General features: G+C 39.2%; 1 protein-coding gene across 1 annotated transcript in view; it reads left to right on the top strand.

Moving 5' to 3' along the window:
• The window catches only part of fam171a2a (family with sequence similarity 171 member A2a), a 40,540-nt gene extending 17,154 nt beyond the window's left edge, over positions 1 to 23,386 (top strand). The window contains exons 3-8 of the mRNA XM_058406224.1: positions 3,386 to 3,478; positions 13,017 to 13,175; positions 15,256 to 15,435; positions 18,778 to 18,891; positions 19,180 to 19,306; positions 19,728 to 23,386. Coding sequence (XP_058262207.1) covers positions 3,386 to 3,478; positions 13,017 to 13,175; positions 15,256 to 15,435; positions 18,778 to 18,891; positions 19,180 to 19,306; positions 19,728 to 21,222 — 2,168 coding nt within the window. The 3' untranslated portion in view covers positions 21,223 to 23,386. The remainder of the gene's footprint in view (positions 1 to 3,385; positions 3,479 to 13,016; positions 13,176 to 15,255; positions 15,436 to 18,777; positions 18,892 to 19,179; positions 19,307 to 19,727) is intronic.
• Positions 23,387 to 24,150: the final 764 nt, after the last annotated feature.

The raw sequence follows: 24,150 nt of genomic DNA on the forward strand, positions 1-24,150 counted from the left end.
GGCCTCAAATGGACATAATGACCACAGGTGGACAAGAGGTTTTTGTAATGTTGGTTGTTTTGGGACTACATGGAAACTGTAGTCTCATTGTAGAAGTTCTAAATGTAATGCTGTCAAATGGTCTAGTGTCATGATGTGTTTTGATCAGATTTGTTTACAGTTAAGAATGCTGATATCCAATATTCATGTGCATATCTGCTGATATGTCAACATAAATGGAACTATATCCAGCTTGATTAACACTACAGATAGATATTTGTTAAACATTTTCATTTTGCAGGCCAACCATTAGTCTGCTTTTAACATTCAGATCCATTTCCAATCCAGGAGCCTGAATCCAGCCCAGACTTTATAACACTCACACTCACCTGACTTCTAGTACATCTGCTTCCTGTTTTCTCTCTCAATCAGTTACTGAAACCGCTTATTCATCAGTATTCTTTTGCAAGCTTTTATCATCTTCTCTGCACGCACCTCTGATTTATTATTTTCCTGATTGCTTACGTGCTTATGGCTTTACTGTATTTTTCCTTTCCTATTTTGAAAAGCAGACCTAGAGGACTGCAGTACAGATGTGTCAATTGGCTGTGTGGCTGCCTGAAAAAATCTCAGTGGGTCGAACTGAACACGTCATCTGCCTTTTGTGGTCTAACTGAACTTCTAAGTAATGCTTATTAGGACACCGTGCTAGAAGTGGATATGACAAGAAATCATGATTCTTGAAGTTTTCCTATATGCACAAGAGATTTACTCACAAACTACCTGCAGTTTACTAATGTTTATTTAGTTTATTAAAAAAAAGGTTATATTTAATAAGCAATGCTATTTTAATCAACATATTAATATAAAATACATACAAGATATATAAATACATAATATAAAAGTATTATCAGATCATGTAAAAATGACTGTTCTGTCTATTTATACTGTATACATATATACAAGAGGTATATTTTTACTGTTTTTTAAGTGTCAACTGCTTCACTTAAAATGTAATTATTAATAAATAAAAACCGGAAAAAAAAAGATTCTTAGAAATTCTCATATCTCAGAATAATAGTATTGTGACAATTTCAGTATTATATCATATTGCCCAGGCCCACAGTCTACCTTTTTCCTTTATTCTCTCTGTGTTTACTTGCTAATTGCCACCCACCCGGTCAGCTCTCCCCTGTTATACAACAGGTTTTTTTCAAGGAGCGTGAAAATGTTTTCCTCAAGACACCTTGAAGCCTGTTGACCACATTTGTTACATCTGCTGCTACTGCTGATTCACATGGCAGCAAAACAGAGCCAGACAAAAGCACCCTATACCCTCTTCCACATACATGAGCTCACAGATGCACATGATTGGCTACCATAGTTCTGACAGGGGAGAAAGAGTAACGCAATCACTCTCACCCAGAAAACATGTCCTGTCTTTCTCCCTTGGCTCTTGGCCGAGGATGATTGTGGCGTGATCTGGATTCAAACTCCTGATGATCAAGCAAATGCTTCTGTTTCATCACTGAGCTACTGTGTACTATATGTAAGTCCATCTAGGCACGACTGAACATAACGTGTTAATTCATGACTGGGAAGTTTTCTGTACCATTAAATGAAAGCCAGCTTCATTTCCAAAGTGGAGTCCTTTTATCTGACGCCCTATTGTTCATCTGCGTGCCACATGTTGGTGTCTGTCAGCTTGATTGTGTCAGCGAATAGCAATGTGCTTTCTGTATTAAAGACTGTTATGATTTGGAAGAATGTGTTGCACTTAAAGCTGCCGTTTCCATGGCAAGATGAACACAGAGAGCCACTGTTGGGGCCGGGATGGTGCAGAGGCAAAAATGGGACAGTGAGTCAGCTGTTCAGAGGGCAGCTTTTTCAGGCTACGTATTTGCACAGGGACACGTGGAGATGCTGCCACCTGCCCTCCTTCTCTTGTCTTTTATTGATGATAGTGGAGGCGGAGTCCTGAAGTGTCCCAATGTCCTAAAGCCTGGAAGGTTCTCCTGCTGTTCTGCAAATCTGTGCATGTCACGCAAAGCCAGGGAGTGAGTCATGCTCAAAGAGGAGGCTTTGCTCACAGAGCTCACTGTTCAGCGAGATCTGATCCCGAGAGCTTTGTTTTAAAGACATGTTTCAACAATAGCATTTCTCCCTTTCTAAGATTGAGGTCCTCTGTGTCATCGGTTCAGTTTCACTTGCCTTCCCTGTTGGTTTTGGAGAACATTTTGTCCTCCCACATCTTGTCTGCCATCCCCCAAAAGCTCTCAGGTTCCTCACTTTGTCTCCTAAGTATCATTCCTGGTTTAGCTAGCCTCAGGTCAGCTTTCTTAATGTCTAATGTTGTATTTCTATTACAGTCTCCCAGTGTACCCACTGAGCATGTTATCGAAGGCAGCACACTCCCTCCTGATAGTAGCATCTGTGCCGTGTGTGTGTGTGTGTGTGTTTGTAACCCATGTCCTGAAGCATAGCTTTAATATCCAAAGTGAAGAAGGTCTTATAAAAAAGAAGGTCTTTTTAACTATTTATTATTTTTAGAATCAAGATGTTATGCAAAGTTTTTTTTTTTTTTTAGATACTGAGGTTTGAATTAAACCCATTTCCGAATCACCCACACAGAGTCTGACTGTGAACATGACTTTAAATATTCCTCGAAAATTATCCCTTTAATATCCCTTGAAATTTGCCTTTTAAATGATTCCTCGATATGATTTTAAAGTGGTTTCCTGTTCTGATGAAATGAACAAGATTGGGAGTTGACTGTCTAGTGAACAGTCTAGTGATTTTAGGTTTCTAGGTTTCTAGACCCGGTGGATGGTGGCTTAGTGGTACGCATGTTTGTCTCACCGGTTTGGGGTTGGGGGTTCGGTTCCTTCTGCTCTGTGTGCACAGAGTTTGCATGCTTTCCTGGGGTTTCCTCCAGGTACTCCAGATTCCTTCCCAGGCTAAAGGCACCTGCTGCTTTACTTGTGTGTTTGTATTTGTGTACGAGTGGTTCATCCGGGTTGTCCCTGAGTCCCCTAGGATATACTCCTGGTTCCCTGCAAGTGGGATAGGATATGGTTTCCTATGTAGGTTAAGCAGTACAGAAAATGGATGAATAGTCTCAGATCAGAAGATGTTGCTGGTTTCAGCTCTCACACAACACATCACAATATTTTACCCATTTGCATGATTCCCAAAACAGTACAAAGTCTCTGTGTTAGCTGTTACTATAGAAACAATCATTTCTAAAAGAAGTGCTTTAATCTAAAACTATGATTTGCCTTGCAGCTAACACAACTGTCAGAGCTGCTGTTATAGTAATTGAATCAACATCATATGACCAATCAAAAAAGAAAATACTAGGTAAAAATGGTTCCCTAATCGTTGTTTCTCTGTATCTGCTGTCTAGTGTATGCTTCAGTGAGCCTGTATCTGCTTCCCCAAAGACCAGCTACACTGCTTCTCTATGATGATGTGGTGCAGCTCCTGCTTGGTTCTCCAGGTGAGTAAAAACCTCCATCTGATGCTCCTTATGTTTCAGTGCTCCAAACTACTCAGATTCCCGTTCTTGGCCACATAGTGTGCATTTTGTGATGCTTTTCAGCTTACCACGAATGTAAAGAGTGGCTATTTAAGTTGGTCTGGTCATTCTCCTCTGAACTCTCTCATCAGCAAGGCATTCACGCCTAAACAACTGCTGCTCACTTTGATTTCCACAGCATTCTTGATGGTTGTACATGACAGATTAGATCAATCTGATGGGAAGATCAAATTTTCTTCTTTCTGATGTTTAATATGAGCGTGAATTTAAGCTCTTGGCTGTATCTGCATGTTTTGATGTGTTGCACTGCTGCCACACGATTCCACATTTCATTTTGGAATTTATTTGTATATAAAGAGGAAAACAGCATGCATATTTTTGCCCTTCGCTCTAGCTTACGCTGCGTTCCAAATGGGACAAACCTATCAAGGAAACACACATATGCTGTGCAGAAACAGCTGTCCACCTAAGCAGTTGTCTCCCTCCTGGAATAAAAGGGGTAGTGGCGATAACAGTGTTGTGAATATCATAGTGTACCACGTTACCGATTCTTTAGCACAGGCAGCGAACCGAGCTTTTCTGGAATCATGTCGATTAGCAAGCAGGGAGTTCTCGAAAAATTATTACTGCTGCTGCTGCTGCTTTGTGAGCATTGCTGATGTGTCCCTCTCATGCAATAAACACCTCACTCTCATCTCTTTCCAGAAGTGCTCATGGCTGTATGCAGGGGGAAAAAAACGAGGTGTGCAATTAATGTGGTGTGAATGAGGCGATCTGGAAAGCATTTTCAGGCTTCTAAGCACAATGAATGTCCTGTTAAATTTACACTCATTATCAAACTGTCTAAGCTTCGCATGCTTTAGCACGCAGTTGTGAGGTATAAAAAAAGGCTAGGAAGCCTTTCCCTGTGAGTTTTGTGCTTGTAAAACAGCCTGAGTGGCTTTGATGGTTTTAGTCCATGGCTAGGCTGCTGCTCTGTGATTGGAGTTATGGAGGGAATTATGGCTGTGTGATAATGCTAGGGTTTATTGAATGGTGTGGGTTTTTTTTAGCTGGAGGTCTAAAATAGAGCTCAAGCAAGAAAACATTCTAGAGTTAATATAATTTTCAGTGTATGTGTTTATTACTGCATGATTTTTCTGATGGCTCTTTTTCCCATTATTAAACACGATGTCATCGCTTTGCAAAGGAAATGAAACTGTTCTTCCCATCACCTCACCCTCGGCCTCTTCCTACTGACACAGCTTCTTTTTGTCCGATTTTTATCTGTTTAACAAGCCTCTCTCCACATGCTGCTGAATAGCTGCTGGAGCTCTGGGGCCTGAGTAATCGAGGCTGTTTTGCCTGATTGCACCGACTGCTGTTCATTGATTATAGTCAGACTCGTTTTAAAGAGAGCACTGTGTTCACTCATTATTCTGAATGACAGCTCTCCACTCTTCTTTTAAGAGGGCCTTTCGGTTGAAAATGACAAACAACTGTCACGCAGTATTATGAAGAAGCCATTTGTACTGTTTAAATGTCTTTCTAGATGTACAATAATGAAAAGATTCGGAAGAGAACTTTAAAAGACACTACTTCACAACATTGCAAGCTAATGGAGCTGTTTTATTTGTTAAAATCAGGCTGCTGTTTACATTTTGTTTCTGGGCCAGATATTAGCCCTAACTGATGCCAGAACTGAGGAACATTAATCACTTTATTTACATTGTCAATGTCAATAGTGCACAGTGAATATCTTGATATGCTCCATACAGTACTAATATTTGCCTTTCTGTACTTAGCAAGCAAAATAAGTTTGACTTAGACGGTATAAGATTTCTGGTGTAATGATGGCGCACATCTGTAGTAATTATGATCAGTCCATACAGGATAAGCTATCTCTGGAAGTGAAGGTAGTGTCATACATTTGAGAACAAACTGATTGTTCTTGTAGTTCACTGGAACAGTAATCTGTCTTAGACCATAACATGAATTATACATGTCCGAAAGTTTGTGAACACCTCACCATGACACTCATAAGCTATTTGAACATCCAGTTATGGGTGTAGTCCTCTTCTGGACCTTTCAGAAAGTAGATTTTGGAGCATCCCTGTAGGGATTTGCCCATTCAGCCACAAGAGCATTGGTGTCAGGGGAGGAGGTCCGGGGTGTTCCAGTTCTTCTCAGTGGTATCCAGTGGCGTTGAGTTCATGGATTTATGCAGGACATTCAATTTGTTCCACACCAGCGTTGACAAACCATGCCTCCATGAATCTTGCTTTGCACAGGAGCATTGTCATGCTGGAATATGTTTGGGTCCATTAGTTCCAGTCAAAGGAAATTGTAATGCTACAGCATAAAAAGGCATTCTGTACAACTTTCTGGTAACTTTCTTTCTTAGTGAAGACCTACATACAGGTGTGGTTATGTTCCAATAAACCTTATAGAATGTATATTTGATTTGTACAGAACATAATCTTTTCAAATGTATACATGCACAGTCTGACAGTCTGTTTTCAGCCTGAAAAAAATTGTAAAAATCCCAGAGAAACTCTGGGTTAATAAATGTCCCCATGTAAAACTAGTCAAATCTGAATAAAGTTACAGCTATTGCTTAGCTACGTTATGTTGCATAGTTACATTGCTGTTTATATGGATAGAGCTGTACGGAAAGGGTGTAATAGGTTTTCTCTGGATGGATCCAGATTTTAGATTGAATGGAGAGACCGGAGCCCTCTCTAACTATTCTCACATTGAAATCCATTTCCATGGCAACTTTGGCACGGAAAGGCGCATGTTGCAGAAGAGTGAGGCTGAAGAGAGGCCTGTTAAAATGCAGCACATCTCCACTGTGGGGGCGGAAGCTGATTCTGGTGTGTTGAACCAGCCTGAACTCCTGCATCCATGACATTTTTGGATCTCTGTGTTCTCTGTGTGTATTCTGACAACTCTGTGTTAGAGTGATGGAAAGATTTGTGATAATTGCAGGTTATGAGCAGACACACCTGTCCCGGTCATATACACCTTCTGATGCAATGGAGTGCCATGGTTCTGCCAGGGTTTGCTCAATGCCGTTTCCATCAAATGTACAATATTATAATGAAATATTGATAAGGAGCAGATGCAGACAGACATAGCTGGCCTTGATTAGTGGCTGCTGGATGAGTGGATGAGTTTTGTTTCTGTTTTTGAGCCAACAGAAATGATAAGGACAATACTATTAAGTATATATATATATATATATATATATATATATATATATATATATATATATATATATATATATGTATATATAACTACAGTTATTGCAGCGAAGTATATGTTATCCATTGGGGCCCTGGGCAAGTATATTTCTAGGCTATGTCTGGGATAGTTTTATATTTGTAGTTGTTCAGCAGTTAAGTAGATTCAGCAAGACACTAAACACTACTCCCTTTTCAATTTTGCACAACAAAAGTTTGGTATTTGCCTTTAAAAGTTAGTGTGATGATGTAACTATATGGCACGGTTACAAATTTCTATACGATTGTTTAGATGATCATTACAAAAGCAACAACATTGCCTTGGTGCTACATCCTGTCCTAATCACTAACAGGTAGGGACAGCAGAAAGGATGCAAGTGGAGTATGAAGGTTTAATACAGAAATAGGCAGGCAAATCCAAAACAGTTTTCAAAATCATAATCCATGAACAGAGTTCTGGCAATTAGCAAACATCAATAATGGGGCAAAATCCAGAATCAAACAAGGCAATAGAAAAGAATAACAAGGCTTGGTAAGTTCAAGCATGGAAACACTGAGTGTTAATTAGCAGTGGGTAATTGCGAGTACAGGTATGTGTGATTGTGTACAGGTGTGTGTGTGTGTGATTAGTAATTAAGCGACTGTAAACATGACAAGGTTCATGGTTGTTGGAGAGTGTTGTCTTGAGCAGCCATGTTTCTAGGCTGTGGGGTACTCTGGAAACATAGTTGGTGGTACATGTATTTGCAGGTCTGTTTCCTAAAAGGCGAACTGTAATTTAAGTAAGTTACTGTAAGTAAGTAGTGTCTGTTAATATAGTAGCATCACACCCTCAAATGAGTGCATGAGTATATCTGTGTATGCTACTTGCTCCTTTTTACTAGCCTACTGAGCTACCATTAGAACTTTTTCCATATATGGTGGTGTAATGGCCTTGATTCTTCCATCCCCTATCATTCTGTGCTGGGTCAGTTCAGTGCTCCTGTTGCTCAGTGGAAGAAAATCGACAGGCCTGAGCACTGTACCCTGAGGAACCCATCAGCCCTTGTTGAGAATTTGGGGATTTTACATTGCTGACGCTCAGTATGGCCATGTATTATTCATGCATAATATACTGAGTGGAACATTGTCAAGTTAAATGATGATAGTTGTCGATGTCTAGGTTTAGGGTTTCTAATCCCACCTTGAATCTACAACTATCCTAAAATTCACATTTCATCTCTGCCATGTTCTCATCTCTTGGCTTGTAGTGTGAGCCGAGCCACCTGGCTCTTCTCTCAGATGCAGAATCAAGGAACAGGTTGTACTAGGCACTCCCTGACACCAGCCAGAGCCCTTTAATTCTTTTTAGCACAGACATGTAGCTTTGCTTCACCTGTAGCAGTGAGGAATGCAGATAAGGTATGATTCCCAGAAGAGTAATAGAGAGAAAGCTAGACCAAAAATAAGGAATACTGAATCTATCCAGCTTGCTGAACCCCAGAAAGATGCTTAGCTGGTCAGATGCCAAGCATATGCCTCACTGATGTGATGAAATGCACAAGGATAAGGTACACAAAACTCTGAAAGGACATCGTACCTATTAACCCCCACTGACCTCCTGATGCTAGAACTTTTGACTTGAGCTTTTGGCTAAATTCCAGCAGGGTTTATATAATGAAGCCAACTTGGCAGTAGTCCCACACATTAGCACAGAGGTTCATGGTTTATCTTAAGTAAGGTAAGCAGTGATGTAGGCAGAAAAAGAATGTCCTGTTCCTTAATGAAAAACAATTAATATTATGAGAATAGCATTTGAATAAATTTGCAGCAACTGCGTTTTTAAACATATTTAGCATATTTTGCTTCCCTATTAAAAGACAAGGGCATTCTCTTAAGCAAGGTTGCTGTACAAAGGCCATTAAAAATGTAAACATAGAGGTCAGTTTAAGGGCATCAACTCAAGAGGCAAGCGGTGAATAAGCCAGAGTGTTGGGGGCTGAACAAAAACGTGCCATATTGATCTTTCCATGCATTTGAGACAGTCAGATATAAAGTCGGGAACTGCTTGCTGGCAGTGACAGTTGTGAAAACTCCCCTGGCTGGTGGACTGTTTACCATGCTATAATAAAACTCCTGCTGCCAGTTAGTGTTTGAACATGATAAACATTTTTTAATTTTTTTTAGGTCACAATCTTTGTCTTTTTTTGTCTTTAAGACGGAAAAGGAAAGTGCTATTTTTGACCTTTTTTGCCTAATAGTTTTTCAGTGGCATTGCTGATACATATGTTTAACATTGTTAAATGTTAATATTATTCCACATTAATGAACACAGAACATTCTCCTTTTGAAGAAGAAGGATAGGGATAGGGATCTAGGATAGGGATTTCACATGCAATCGGCTCATCTCCTGTTTTACTGAGGCAAAAAAAGACTGCTCTTTTGGCATATTGAGTGATGACTTGTACTAGCATACACCTACGTTAAATTGCAGAGATCCCAAGAAAAAGGCATAAGGTTGGCATGTTTGAAAGTGTAAATATAGTCTTAATAAACATCACTGAATCCGAAGAATCAAACCGTTATATCACCTAAGCCTAGGATCGTGTCAAGGCCCAGAAATTTGTGGAATATCCCTGACTTGAATATCACTTACAGAGACAAAGATTGGAATACAAGCAAAGGGTTCAGCCAACTGTTCTGCGACCGCGTAAAATATTGCGTCTACCTCCACTCTCCGACTCTTCATTTCACGGTGCACTCAACTGTGCTGTCATTCTGAGAACAGATGGGACGCTTCCATTCACCTTTGACCTAAAGCTTACCCTTTCCTCAAGAGCGTCCCTCAGCGGCATTAGACTAAACACAGAGCACTTCCACTTATTCATCTCCTCCAACAGCATGGCTCCCATATTAGCAATCTGCACTTGTTTTCTCCAAGTAATGATTCTACCATTCCTGCTACAGAGGCACCATTAATGCTAATAATGATAGTTGTGTTAGAAATGATGATGATTTGGCTGGTTGAATTGAAGAGAGTGCACTTTTGTGATTAATGTGAGTGCCCTGAGTCCCAGGGGCATAGTAATTAACATTTGGGAGACAGATATTGCACTGTCAGTTGGGGCTTTTTTTTTTTTCAAGGGTTTAATTGTTCACTTCCACCAGAATATTAAGTCATTATGATTTTTGATAGAAAATTATTGCAGCTATTCACAGCTGTTCCCACCATTTTATATGGAGGTATATTTAACCTCTGTCTATTCCGAAGCATAAAAACAAACTTAAAGAGCACTAAAGATGTTCAGGGCTGAAATGTTTTTGATCCATTGTGTCTTGACTTGCCAGGACCAGCTCAATATGGCTCTGTTCCTGTTGCAGACAGACAAGCTCTGTTCAGTGGCAGAAACAGAGGAGGCCTGAGAACTGGGCCCTGAGGAACCCCTTAACCCCAATAAGCTTCTTGTTTTCTGCATCACTGAGTACAAACACACAGGCAGAGTCTAGCACAGCTGATGGCAAGAAATGTGGAGGGTTGGGGTGACACTTTGGTGAAAACTAACTGTTTTTGCATGATATCAGGGACTTTTAAATCATGGTAATGATTTAATGGTAATTGTTGTGGTGCTTGTAAGGTAACCTTGATAAAGATAGATCATTAGAAAAACTGTTCAGTAATTAATTAATGTTGTTGTTGTTGTTGTTGTTGTGTATTGCCATCACCATGACTGTTGAACAGTAGCAAGAAAAATTAGCCTAAGAATACCTAAGAAAAATTAAGTAAGGAATAATACGTGACATGCTATTCTGATATAGAACAATAATCAACCATCCCAAGTGTTTTATTCCTCATATATCAGATCAAGTTGCCAATGATTGCATTTATACACAAAAATATTCATCTGAAATAAAATACATTCTTTTTATCTGTTTATAGTCATTTTTTGCTAAAAATTGTCTGCTATATCAGTTACGAACACTTCCTTTACATTTTATGAGAGTTAATAAGGCTCCTGCCCAACATAACATCCTTTTTCCACAGACTTTCCTGTTATGGAAAACTAACCTCACCTACATGTGTTGCATAGCTCTGACACTGGAGACTCCTTACAAAGAAGTTCAATAAACCTCAGTCTAAAATCAGTTTATTGCACTAATATGTACAAACCTTGTGTATTAGCTGTTACAATAGAAGCGATAACATATTACAACAAGTGCTTTAATATAAACCTGATTTGAATCACAGCTAGAGCTACTGTCAGAGCAGTTATTAAAATTGAGTCAACCTTTTGACCAATGAAGAATGAACAATACATTTACAGGTATGGCACTTGGCAGACACCCTCATCCAGAGCAACTTACATGTTTTATGTCATTTTATACAACTGAGGGTTGAGGGCCTTGCTCAAGGGTGGACAATTGGTGGATCTTTTAATCAGTGGTCCAACACCTTAACCACTAAGCTACCACATATCAACGATTTCCCAGATTATTTTGTTAACACAAGACAAATGTTTCCAATAGGTGAATAATGAATCCAGGTGTATTAGTGACGTAGGGCTGTGCGTTCCCGTAAAGAAATTCATATGATTTCTCCGTATGTTTACCCATATGGAGAGAACCAGAAGAGCATCTGTGCCATTTCAGACAGCAGACATCCCCAGCTCTGGACCCAAGCCACACTGCTTCCCCAGTGTGAAGTGGATTCTGTGCTGCTGCTGTGTGTGAAATAGCCAAGCTCTTCAGGAACCTAGCCAGCTTGGCAGACTACCAATCACAGATAGACTTTTCTGTTCTTTCCCCACATAATCACACTTTTCTATGTCAACCTCACTATGGCTGAGTCAAATGTGGGACAGTTTTTCCCTCTCTGTGAATCACTGTTACAGTAATGAGATGAGTGAAAGAGACCCAAAGAAGTAGCAGAACTACATATCAAATTACTGTCAGGCTTCTTATAGCCTAATTAAATCTGATACCACTATCTTGAATCAGCCGTTGTCTGTTTGTTTTGTCTGAGCTCTTGACGTTATTAGATTCCGCCTGTGCACAGTTGAATGTTTAAAGTCTATCGTGAGTTATATGGAAAGATAAAGACGAAACAGTGACTGTATAGAGTGTCGAGAGTTAACTATCCTATTGGATGCCTACGGTTAAGAGTCAATAATAATGCTTGCATTTCAATAATTTAATTTAATTAAACTTGTTCCTGAATGTCCAAATATATAATTCAACATTTTGGGGCAAAAATGGTGTGTGATGTGACATAAATATCATATCTCTGTAGAAATTTCTAAAATGTATAACAATAAATAAGTTTAAAAATTTTTGTTGTTCTTTTTAATAAAACTGTGTTGTGTTTGATATCCATGAGCGCAGATTTATATATACAGAGTATATATAATAATATACCGAGAGAGTATTTTGTGATTTCTTTTCTTTTTAGAGACAATTTTTAAAGCCTTTTTTTGCTCATACTGCATATATTCCTTAGGCTTCAACTGTAGTCAAAATTGGGCCTAATCCAGTAGTGAACATTAGTGATGCTCAGACAGCATAGATATGGAAATTTTCTCAAATGTACAGAATTTTATTTATGAAACATATTACAGAAGCTTCGTGGCCTAACTGAGACAAGTTGATGCATTTCTGATTTATTTAATGCAAACTACATTGGTGTCAATCATTTTCAATTATTTACGGTCTGAAATGGAATAAATTCATCCTTGATCCTTAAAAGCCTGTGTTGACCCCAGTGTCCTCCACTACTGTTGACACGCTTGATATGTGTGTGTGTGTGTGTGTTTGCTATGGCTGAGTGAATATGATGGACATAAAAAAAAATAAATGAATAAAAAGAGAGTGATGTAGAGAGAGGTATAGTGTGCCAGTGGATCAGCCTGTCTGAGCCCATCAGTAGCTAGCTATCCCAATGCTAATCAAAACAGACATCCCAAATCAGACAGACACGGGTGCTTTAGGTTTTTCAATTTTGCTTTAGGATAGCTGTTTAGTGGGGCATATTCACAGTACTCTACAACTATGTTATGGTTGTTGGATTTAAACAGATATGTTTAATAACAAGGACATGAGTGAGTGATAATAACAAGTTCTTGTATACTTAATCTTATAATGAGGCTCAGATTTGAGGTCTCTTAAAAATCATCTCGAAATGATGAGACGAAAATCTCCTCAGATTTCCCCGGTTATACAGATTAGTGTTGAAGTAATATAAGATGTATAAACTTTGGTACTTTACTGTAGCATTGTGTAATGTGTTGTATTATGTATTGTAGGTTCCAGAAGTCATCCATGGGTACAGCTCCAGAGAAAAGCCATTGGACCCGCAATCAACGCCTCCCAAGTCACTCTCTCAGCCATGCTCACCTCCACAAGGACCCAGTACGAGCTTGGTGGCTTCCCCTACCCCCTCGGCCTGGAGAACAACAGCACAGGTGATTTCAGATAGATTCTTTCATGGAGTTCATTTAAAAATGATGAGGTTACATATACCACATAATCAGACCTACACACTGTAAATGAAACAGAAACATTGAAATTCCCCTTAAATTTTAACCACAGCAGACCTTCCACTCTTATTATTCCATTTTATCATAGGAACATGGTACTCGCTCTTTGACAACTGGTACTCCGAGTTATCATATTTGTTTCTGGAACGATTAACAGTCATGTTGAACTTTCTGATATTAAGTGACATGAACTAGAAACCCCGCCTTATTCTCCATCTCAGTTTTGGAATCATACACAACAGCTATCAAACACAAACAACATGGTGTTGGTGAAGAGAAATAAACAAAATAATGATCTGGTTTTCGCCTGGTTATCTTTTTTTCTTTCACCAAAAATAGTCAAAAACAGAACTTAGGTTGTAAAAATAAAACTCAGCCTACAATCAGCACACATGCATTCATACAGTTTGAGCAGGAGGTCAGCAGTGACAAATGTTGGCCATTTCAGTCCTGGATTCAGTGAATTTGTAAAATATCAAAACTCTAATGTGTACAGTAGGTTACTATATTATACATCATATTGTTACTTTATTCCTATTATATTAATTATACATTACTGCTCCTTATTCCACTCCAGGGCTGCTACAGTAGCTCAGTCTGTATGATCACACCCCCTAGTCTCTGCAGTGCTGGGCAATCTGCCCCTTTATTTGGTCATGCATTATACACACTGCCCAAACCCCTTGGTTATTTTCATGTCCCATGCTTTGCGTTTAGAGACTGATCTGTCTCCTCCCCCCACCTTTAGTGTCAGTGTTCCAGCATGAGCCAGCGCCTCTCAGCACAAACACTTAATGCTAGGTTACAATATGTCCTTTGTTGCGTCTCTCCGGTCCAGACTTGTCTCTCTTTTTCACTGCTTTATTCTCTTTTGTAAAGGCCAGAGGCTGACTTAAGTGAAGTTAGGGCAGGAAGGGACAGATAACAAAGAATTATCTCCATCCTGTTTTTATTCACGTCACATTTACAACACAAATAAGCAAACGACAAGAACGCACAATTCCAAAGCGCAGTCAGACAGGGTGGAGGATTTAAGGACATTTGTGAATTCAGAGACAATGAGAGCTCTGACCATGTAAATATTTTAACTGGTTTAGTTTTATTAATCATTGCAGTAGTCAGCTCAGGAGAGACACTGGCATGAAAGGAATAAAACACGGTGAATTATTTTTCACACCACATCCTGAAGTGTTTCATTCCTCTCACACTACGCCAATTTATTCATTTTTAACCATTTAATATTACGGAACATTCACAATGTTAAATTACATCTTGACATATCCTTAATTTTATCTTTCCTGAAGTTAATAAGCCCAAAAGCCCAAACCAACTTAAGCTTGACCAGGACCAAGAAATCGGCGAGAACTGTTCTGACACTGGAGACTCCTTCCATAGATATTAAATAAAATAAAATCTTCACAATATCAGTATCATTTCGTTTTTCTTTCATAAATAACATCATTTTAAAATTCATTTTTTTAGTAGAGTTTGATTTATGTAACATCCACCATATAAGTCCCTATGATTAAGCTGTTGCTGTGGAAATGAAGATGTATCAGAGGGAGTACACTATTATTAAAGCTAACATTGAAGTTACAGCATGAGCTACTGTCAGAGCCACGGTTCCAGAAAATTCTCTCAAGGTCTCAAATTTGAGAATTTAACAGGTCTGTGTGTATAATAAAGCGTAGTGAGCATCGTGGTGACGTTTCTTGATTGTAGATTAATCCAGTTGCATAAAACAGCATTTAAGACAGCAAAAACTATTTCAAAACAGTAAAATGCTGTCTTTGTTCTCAAAAATACTATGAGCACACAGACAGAATAAATATAGAGAATATGGAGAATATAATCAAAATAAGCATGTAATGTCTAAGAATGTAAGAGATACTTCAGGAAAGGAACTTGAGCCACTCCTTCCTGCAGAGTATTTTAAGCTTCTTTATTTTCTTCATTTCTCTCTCTCTCTCTCTCTCTCTCTCTCTCTCTCTCTGTCTGCCCTCAGGCTTGAACAGTAGCTGGGTAGAGCTGACTGCATTGGCGGCAGTTTGTGCCACGCTCACTGGACCCAATGGCACTGAGGTGCAGGTCTCAGAACCCATCCATGTTTCCGTCCCCCTTCCTTCAGATTCACCCCTCAAATCTGCCACCAGTGTCCCCATCTGGAGGTTTGAGGACAGGACAGGTAAACAACCATGTGACACATTTCACTGTAATGAGCAGCATATCAAATTTTCATTCAGTCACAGCTGAAAATCAGATTTCACACTTGACATTGCAAGCTCTCAGTGTGTTTGGACCAGCAGGATGTGGACAGGACTAGAAAATGGTGGGTTTCGATTAAGTTAATAACCAGAGTAGTCCATAAATACATTTAGTGTAAGTGTGTAATTGTTAATATGCTTAAGTTTTCTTTGAAGAGATGATTATTTAGTGTTTATAGCTGGAGGCTTTAGTGTCTTCATGATTTCACAACTGCTTTCAGGACACATCAACACTGATTATTGTCCTATAACAGCAAATCCCTAAGTGTTATAGTGTCAGACCTCTTGCATATGACAAATCTCTAGTGAACAGTAATGGGGACTATTTTCCTCAGTATAAGTCATCTTTAATTCCGAATGATAAACACACGCTGCAGTCAGTGTAAGAGTGCTTGAGTAAAAGAAGGGATTCATCTGCTGCAGCTGTTGGAGGTTAGAAGATCTCAGGTCATGATGGCAATGCTGCTTTGGAGATGGACTGTTACACAAGAGAGAGAGAGAGATACAGAAAGGCCCATTTGCAACCTTAGATGCAGGCATTCTTTTAAAGCACAGAGGACAAGGACTGCACAGTTTGTGCTGGTTGCCGGGGGAACCTACATTATTTGGAGACATAACCCACACAGTATTTTTGTTATGCATCCATTTGAAGGGATTTTCAGCAGGACTTCATCTTCATCTGGTTATTTTTTTTTTTTATAAAGAGGATTCATGAAATAAAAATCAGTCTAATCTAGTTATCTTGAATTTATTGCCAAGATCGGCTTAAAAAAGAGCTGAGGGACTGTGAGCTTGTGCACTGAATACAGAAAAGCTGGCTAAAGTTGTGTTGCACGACTATATAGGATGTAGGGTGCAGGTTTCAGAGCCTGGACATTATTAGAATTTGACTTTGTACTATTTTACTGCAACTTATAGCTCACTTGCCTTAGCTTTGTTGCATGGCTCTGTTTGTTTGTTTGCTTGCTAGTTGTTTTTAACTGAAGGGCCCGTAGATTTTGATAGTTTTGATAGCCATAGCTGATTTTAGAACTAGCAAGCTAGCTCAATATTACCTGTCACTTATCAACGGATGCTGGCTTTATACTGTATGAGTTTCAACCCTGTTGTCCCACCATACATTGTAAAAGGTTGTGAGATGTTTGGCCTTGAGCTGAGGTCGGGCAATTCGTCTTAGATGGCATAAGTTACCTTTAATGCTGACATTACCAGCTTATCATACCTGTCCCTTTGTACAATGAGTTGCAAAGCTATTGCATGCTAATAGATAGAAAAAATATCTATCTATCATAACTTCTCTTCTTTGCCAATTATTTGCCATTTAAACCAAATTTTCCACCATTTACATTTTGTCCATTGAACCAGGATCATGCTGATTGATAAATTATGTATTAATTTAATTGCAGGTTTATCATTAGCGGATCTTTGCGTAATTTGATATGGAGTAATACATTATCTCACAGTCTGTTATAGAAATTTTTGCAGTTTATGGGGATCATCTCATACTGTGTGACAAGTAATAGCTTTAAATGAAAGTCTCACACTGGCTTTAGATAGCTTTGTCCATTCTCATCAAGATTGTTTCTTTGGAACCACAAGACTGTCCTACGACTGTGTGGTCAGTCATATGTTGGAGAAGAACAACTTTAGGCCACTTATTGTGTTCTTGTATATCGAGTATAACATAACTTAAGGTAAAAAAAAAAAAGTCTAATTCAATTTGGCCTGCTTTCATGCAAACAGCTTTGATTTAATGGGAACCTGCAATAGTGTTGACTTAAAAGTCTGATCATGGATTAGGTAATAGATCACACTGGATTAGATGATACAGCATGTAATGGAGGTCTCGGTCCATCTGGTTGTTAAGCGACAGCTTAGTAATGCGAGCTGAGGAAGAATGGATATGAATATGCAGCATGCGTGGGAGGGCAGAATGTACTGAGGTTTTGAAAACAAAAGTATGAATAAATGGTCAGGCGCAGCCATGTCTTGTGGGTGTGTGTACAAGCATGAGTCTAAGAGAACAGTCTCGCTTTGAAGCCTATTTGTTTTACAGACAGTAGAGAGCTTAGCCTCTAATGTGAAGGAAGCAGGGTTATGTGACCTGTTCTGGGAAAGCCCCCTATTTCAGGCTTTCAGCAAATGGTTGCAGGATTTTAGAGCATATATTGCACCCTAGTGGCCAGACCTTAGCATGGCAGCTGTGCTGGATCTTTTTATATTGCCTCTAAGGACTTGATAAATGGACTGCTGGAGCTTTCAATGTATAAATTATAGCACAGCATGTAGCTGCAAAATGGCCAGCAGGGTTTGAAAATAAGTTGGCTGTATATAACTGGGACAAGGCAATATATTTGCCAAGTGTGAGAAATTGACAAAGCATAAAGGGAAATTTATAAAACCAGAGCAGTTTTGACTTGACCCTTAGCAGTGTGAACTGACTGCTTCAGGAGGTTTAAGATAATTACTCTAGCTGCATGTATTGTGCAACATGAAAAAACGGTGTAGACGTTTCTTATTGTGTTGTTTTGACTGGTTTTATTTAGGTGTCACCACTGAACCCATTTCTTGCTGTCTTATATACTTTAAATTGTGTTTTTAATTTAAGTAAAAAATCAGAATTATTTCCCAAATGAACCGATTTTAGTTACTGATGGTAAATTGGTGCCCTGTTTAACAAAGAACCAAGGAACATGGGAAAGATTATTCCCAATCTTTCAAATGTTAGCTAACATAATTATTCTGACGATACACACACACTAGCTATAAACTGCCTTGATAAATACATTACAGTGATGGGTTTTAGTTTCAACTCCCACTGTCACGTGTTGAAGAGATTTCTTTAGATTTTTGATTGACTCAATAAAGCTGTCTCATGGTTTTGGAGTAATCTAGCGATGTTTGACATTGTAGTGGGTAGAATGAGTCCAGAATGAGTTCCGGTACTACAGAAAATTGTAGTACAGGAACATTGGTACTTTTGCAGTCAGTGGTCACTATTTGGGTTGTATCCTATTATACTCACTATGTTTTGAAGTAATGTCTTAACTTTTGGTATTAAACTAAATAAATAAATTAAAAAAACACAGATGTAATTATTGTACCCCTAGTACTTGATACATCATCCTAGTATAAAATGATGACTAGAATAACAACTTTCTAGTTTTATATACTAACTGCTAGATGCTTTGTTCAGCCTAAGATTTCAACTTCTATATTAAATTGGATCTCATTGTGTTTATTCATGTGTGGTTGTCCTACAGGTCTTTGGGTTAGAAGTGGTGTGGGCTACATTAAAAAAGATGGGTCTCACATGACCTGCAGTTTTGTGGCTTCACATTTAGGATACTGGCTTGCAGCTTTTCCATCAGTTGGAGGTGAGCTCTGTTTTGCTCTATACAATGGCATACACTACCTTTCAAAGTGACAAAAAAAATCTTTGTTTTCTCTAATACTATTTAAAATGTTAGTGTTACTAAAATGCCATTGTTTAATAAATCAGCCTTGCCACAAAATCGGCAAGCTAGTCAGGGCACTTGAGATTCATATTAAGCTGATGAGGTAAATTATGACATTATATCCTAATATCCTAAAGATGTCATGTTCTAAAATTTTGTAACTCAGATGTTAACAACAATTGTTGTATTTTCATATTTCTGTTTCAGGCAAACTGCTGAACAATTCTGGCCTCAGAGATATCACTACGTACCACACCATCTTCCTTCTGACAATTCTGGGTTTTATGGCCTTACTGGTTCTCGTCCTGCTCTGCATGTTGCTCTACTACTGCAGGTATCTGGATTCCAATGTCCATTCTGAACAGATCAAACCACATAAGCCAAATCAGATTAATGGATTTTTTTTACTGGGGGTGACCTTTAACTAGCTGTGAGGCCACCTGTACTATAGTGTAGCTGTGGGACTAATGTGGATGCAGTGCTAATAGCTCAAGGCCTCTTTTTAAAAAGACTAAAGAATATGCAGACAATTGACTGTCACACTCAAATGTGGGCCACTAATCTTTTGCCACAAGGATGGGAACTAACAATTGTCTAGAAAACCCAATTCAGTATTAATGGTTTTGGAGAAGAATGTTTAGCAAGAAAAAATAGGTGTGATAGTCCGGTGTGAACATACTGTTAGCAATATAGTGTTTATTCAGATTCATTAGTAATTTATCTCATGTTCATCTCAAACATTCTTTATCTGTCAGGAGGAGATGTCTGAAACCCAGGCAACATCGCCGTAAAATGTATATCTCATCTACTCTGGAGAGTGCCAAAAGGGACCAGGGTACGTCCACTTCTCATCTTAACCTCATCAGTGGAGGACATTTGGAGACAGCTTCCTCGGCTGGAGATGGTGTGAAATCAGACCTTTCCTCTACAAGGGACTTGCACAGCTCAAGGGAAGACTTTTTCAGGCGAAAGCAGCGCCATTCCAAAGGGAACAACAAGCAAGGCGAGAGCTTCCCACTGCACATCACCTGTTCCACCAATACCAACAACTTAGATCTCCTACTGCGAGATGACCATGGCAGGAGTTATAGTTCAACAGATGATTCTGATGATCGTAGGAACCATCGTCATCCCCATAATGCCAAGGACAACAAAGGTTATACATCTGATCCTCCTTCTCCCCCACGGTTGCTCCCATTTACTGGTCAATACCAGGAGCAAAGACGGGACAGCAAGCCTCCAGAGTACTCTGCCTCTCAGGCTACAGATAACTTGAACAGACCTGTCTCCATGAATGCACAGCCAGGCCAGCTCATCTTCTGCCATTCCATGGAGCAAATGAAGGACAGCATGTACCACAGTGTTGTTCCCACTTTAGTCATCCCAGCACATTACATGCGCCTCTCCACAGATCTGTCATCCATGGAACAGGCTGTGGAAAGGCAGCAGCAGCTGCAGCATGATATGGAGGCCATTCAGGTAAGCATGACATTACCTCGCCAGCAGAGTCAACAGCAGCAGCAGGAAGCCAAGCTGCAGAACGAGACAGAAAAAGCCAGCCAGCAGGGGGAGGGGTCAGAGGCTCAGAACTGGAATTCAGATGCCACCACCAGCCCAGTCCACATCCCTGTGCTTTTCAACGAATCTACCATGACACAGATGAATGGAGAGCTGAAGGCTCTCACAGAGAAGAAGCTACTTGAACTGGGCGTAAAGCCTCATCCCCTGGCCTGGTTTGTGTCCCTTGATGGCCGAGCCAATTCACTTGTCCGGCACTCCTACATCGAGCTGGGCAATGAGCCTCTACGGGCACCCCAAGAGCACCATGCCGAAACATACCCTGGGAACTCAGGAAGGTCCTCCCAGAGAAGAAGCAAAGAGGAAAGAAAGGCAAGGGAAGGAGGTGAACGAAAGACCCATGGCAAGATCTACTCTAAGCTCCCAGTCATTGACAACACCAAGCCCAGCACCAGTAGTGAGAGCCACACAGCTCCCTACTCACCAGAGGATGGCTCCATGGCACCACTACTTGATGACACTCCAGAGTCCCGGGGTGGAACATTTCCACGTAAAGGACGCAGCCGAGACTACAGTGCCCACAGCAGTAACACAGAAGAGCGAAGAGACTTGGAGGCCAGCCCTGACAATGATGACAATGATGGAGATGACAAGGACGATGAAGGCGAGAATAAGAAGAGCCCATGGCAGAGGCGTGAAGAGAGACCACTCATGGTGTTCAACGTCAAGTAGTCCCCACAAGCATTCCGCCATGGACTCTTCCAGTTTTCTTGTCTGGTACTTCTACATTACGTAGAGCAACATAATATTGCAGTCAAGGATTATCATGGAACTTTGTCTACACTGTTGACTCTCATTGTGAGTCTTCTGACTCACTCGTCAACAAAAAATGGAGGCACTGTTGCTGTCTTGTGGACCAGTTTACAGAAGACGTAGTCAGAGGTGTATCAACCCACCAGTAGAGACAAAATGATTTTAAAAGTGACTTGCCTCTACTTGCCAGCTACTACTCAATGCTAATTCTCTTGAATGCCCTGCATATGGAGTATTTTCTAGGATGTAAACACCACTAAAACAGACTATGCTATTTTTTAAGCCTAGTTGATTTCTTGTAATAAATTGATGTGTTTAACTTTCAATGTGACTACCCTGAAAACAATATTTCTTCTTTACCAGTGACTTCTGCACTGTACTGGGAATGACTATGAGCCATTTTTAAACCATTTTTAATCTATGGGCCTTAAAGAATTTCTCAAAGGAGAGCGAGCGCCCAAAAAAGTATGAAATGTTGAAAAGACATATGGACTGATTTGTAGAAGTTCTGGATATGTTCAGGCTTTCATGAAGGTTTGGTTCTTATATAATTGGTAATAAAATCGAGATACGTGTGTTTGCGTTTGAATGAAACAACACAAAGAAGAGGAAAATGTGTCTGGGTTAATGTGTTTACTCTAAATATGACTTTAAAAATTGAATGCCCCTGAATTTGCCCTTGTAGAACTTTGCCCTTGTAACCTGATGTTTGTAATCAATTATTCAATTCTAGAAAGCTTTCGTTTTTTTTTTTTTTGCATCTTTACTGAGTTTTATTCTCTCACATCTTTGCGAATCAATATAAGAATGCTTGGAGCCCTATAGAAAAATAGTTTTTCAATTCCTTTGAAAGAGTAACGATCTATCTAAAGGGTTCTGTTTTAGGAGTTTACATTGAACTTTTAACACTATATGTCCACTTGCATCCTAGCTCTGCTGCATTTGCACCGGGTTTTTTGGTCTCCTTTCAAAATCGGATATTTTACTGTCCAATAACTCTATGCTATGCCAGGCCATAATATATAGTCCAGATATATAATATTTTCACATCCTCCAGAATCATCCAGATATTGGATCACAATAACTGTGGATGACATAAAGCCTGTATCCATGGTCTAATAGAGCCTCAGATAGACATACTACACACAATAGCTTTGTTTATTACAATCACTGATGTGCTGAAATATACATACTATCTTATTTTCCCAACGGTTATGTGACATTTATTGCCGATTAAGTATGTGATATAGTAGGATTCTTATTTCCCCCCCCTTAAAACTCCTTGCTGGTATAGTGTTAAGCTGGTCCAAATCAAGTATAGACATGCTTGTACCTGGCTGTGGTTCTTGCACTTGGCATCAAAAGACACTTGTAATGCACAACTAGGCTTCTTCTACTGTCAAGATGCGTTCGCCCAGTTTTGCATTTCCATTTGGAATGGTGATGCATGAATGATTTTACACTAGAGGAAATTTATCAGGTATTTTTTAACATGTTTAAGTATTGCTTAGTCAAGCGTGCTTACTAAAAATTTGTGAACCACTTGTTTAATAACACTGTAGTAAACATATAGTTTTACTTTTGCTCTCATGTGTTAATTTGTCTGTTTCCTGATCATGACATTATCTAACTTGCAAGATGTACTATTCTCTGTTTCAATTTTTTTTTTTTTGTTGTTTTCGTCTTCAAATATCATTTGTTTTAGAATATAAATCAATAAATGCTACCCATAGCATGCCAAAGCTTATAGTAAATGAAGTACAAATGTTGTACTAACACCCTGTCATCTTTCCTGTCACACTCTGTTTCTCTTGCTGCCTATAAAGTGCCTTTCTGTGTCAGACTCAGCCCAAATCTTGCTGATTTCACATAACTGTGTTATTCAAAATGACAATCTGACATACAGGGCCAATTTTCCACATACAAATATGACAAGACTTCTGCCCTCTTTCTTTTCGCATCACTAAGGTATATCCTGTGTCTAATAAACCAACCTGAAGATATTTTTATTTTATATTTCTGGCCTATTTTTGTTTTATTCAATAACTGCTGTAATAAATCAGATCCCATTGCAGGACACTGAGCACTCTTTTGGCCTTTGGTTTTTTTTTTTGCTCATGGAGTAGCTTGATAAGGTTGCAACATCTCTTAAATCTCTTGATTGATCTTTATTTGTGATCGTTTTGCTACACACAAGTCATATTCAGGCATAATTAACTACTGTGTATATGCATTTTATAACAAAGTCAATTTTCCAGTTTTAAGACTTGACTTTTTGACAATGACTATTTGAACTGTTGCACTTGCACTGTATCAAAGCTTTAGCCTTATAGCTTAGCCTTAAAGCATGGCGTGTTTGTAGCTTGAGGATGTTTTACAATAATTAGAGATTCTTTTGCACTTATAGACGTCTCTCTGGATAGCAGCATCTGCAAAACACTGCAAAAATAAATGTAGTCAGAACAGAAAAATATACTGAAAACTTGTTTCATATCCTTGTTTACATCGATGACATCTATTAAAAAACTAATATAATATGGGCACTATAATATAATAAGAATATACACCGATCAGACAAAACATTATGAGCAGGGACAGGTGAAGTGAATAACACTGATTATCTCCTCATCATGGCACCTGTTAGTGGGTGGGATATATTAGGCAGCAAGTCAACATTTTCTCCTCAAAGTTGATGTGTTAGAAGCAGGAAAAATGAGCAAGCATAAGGATTTGAGCGAGTTTGACAAGGGCCAAATTGTGATGGCTAGATGACTGGATCAGAGCAACTGCAGCTCTTGTGGGGTGTTCCCAGTCTGCAGTGGTCAGTATCTATCAAAAGTATCCTTT

The sequence above is a fragment of the Hemibagrus wyckioides genome, linkage group LG02 (assembly GCF_019097595.1).
Source record: "Hemibagrus wyckioides isolate EC202008001 linkage group LG02, SWU_Hwy_1.0, whole genome shotgun sequence".
NCBI lineage: Eukaryota > Metazoa > Chordata > Actinopteri > Siluriformes > Bagridae > Hemibagrus > Hemibagrus wyckioides.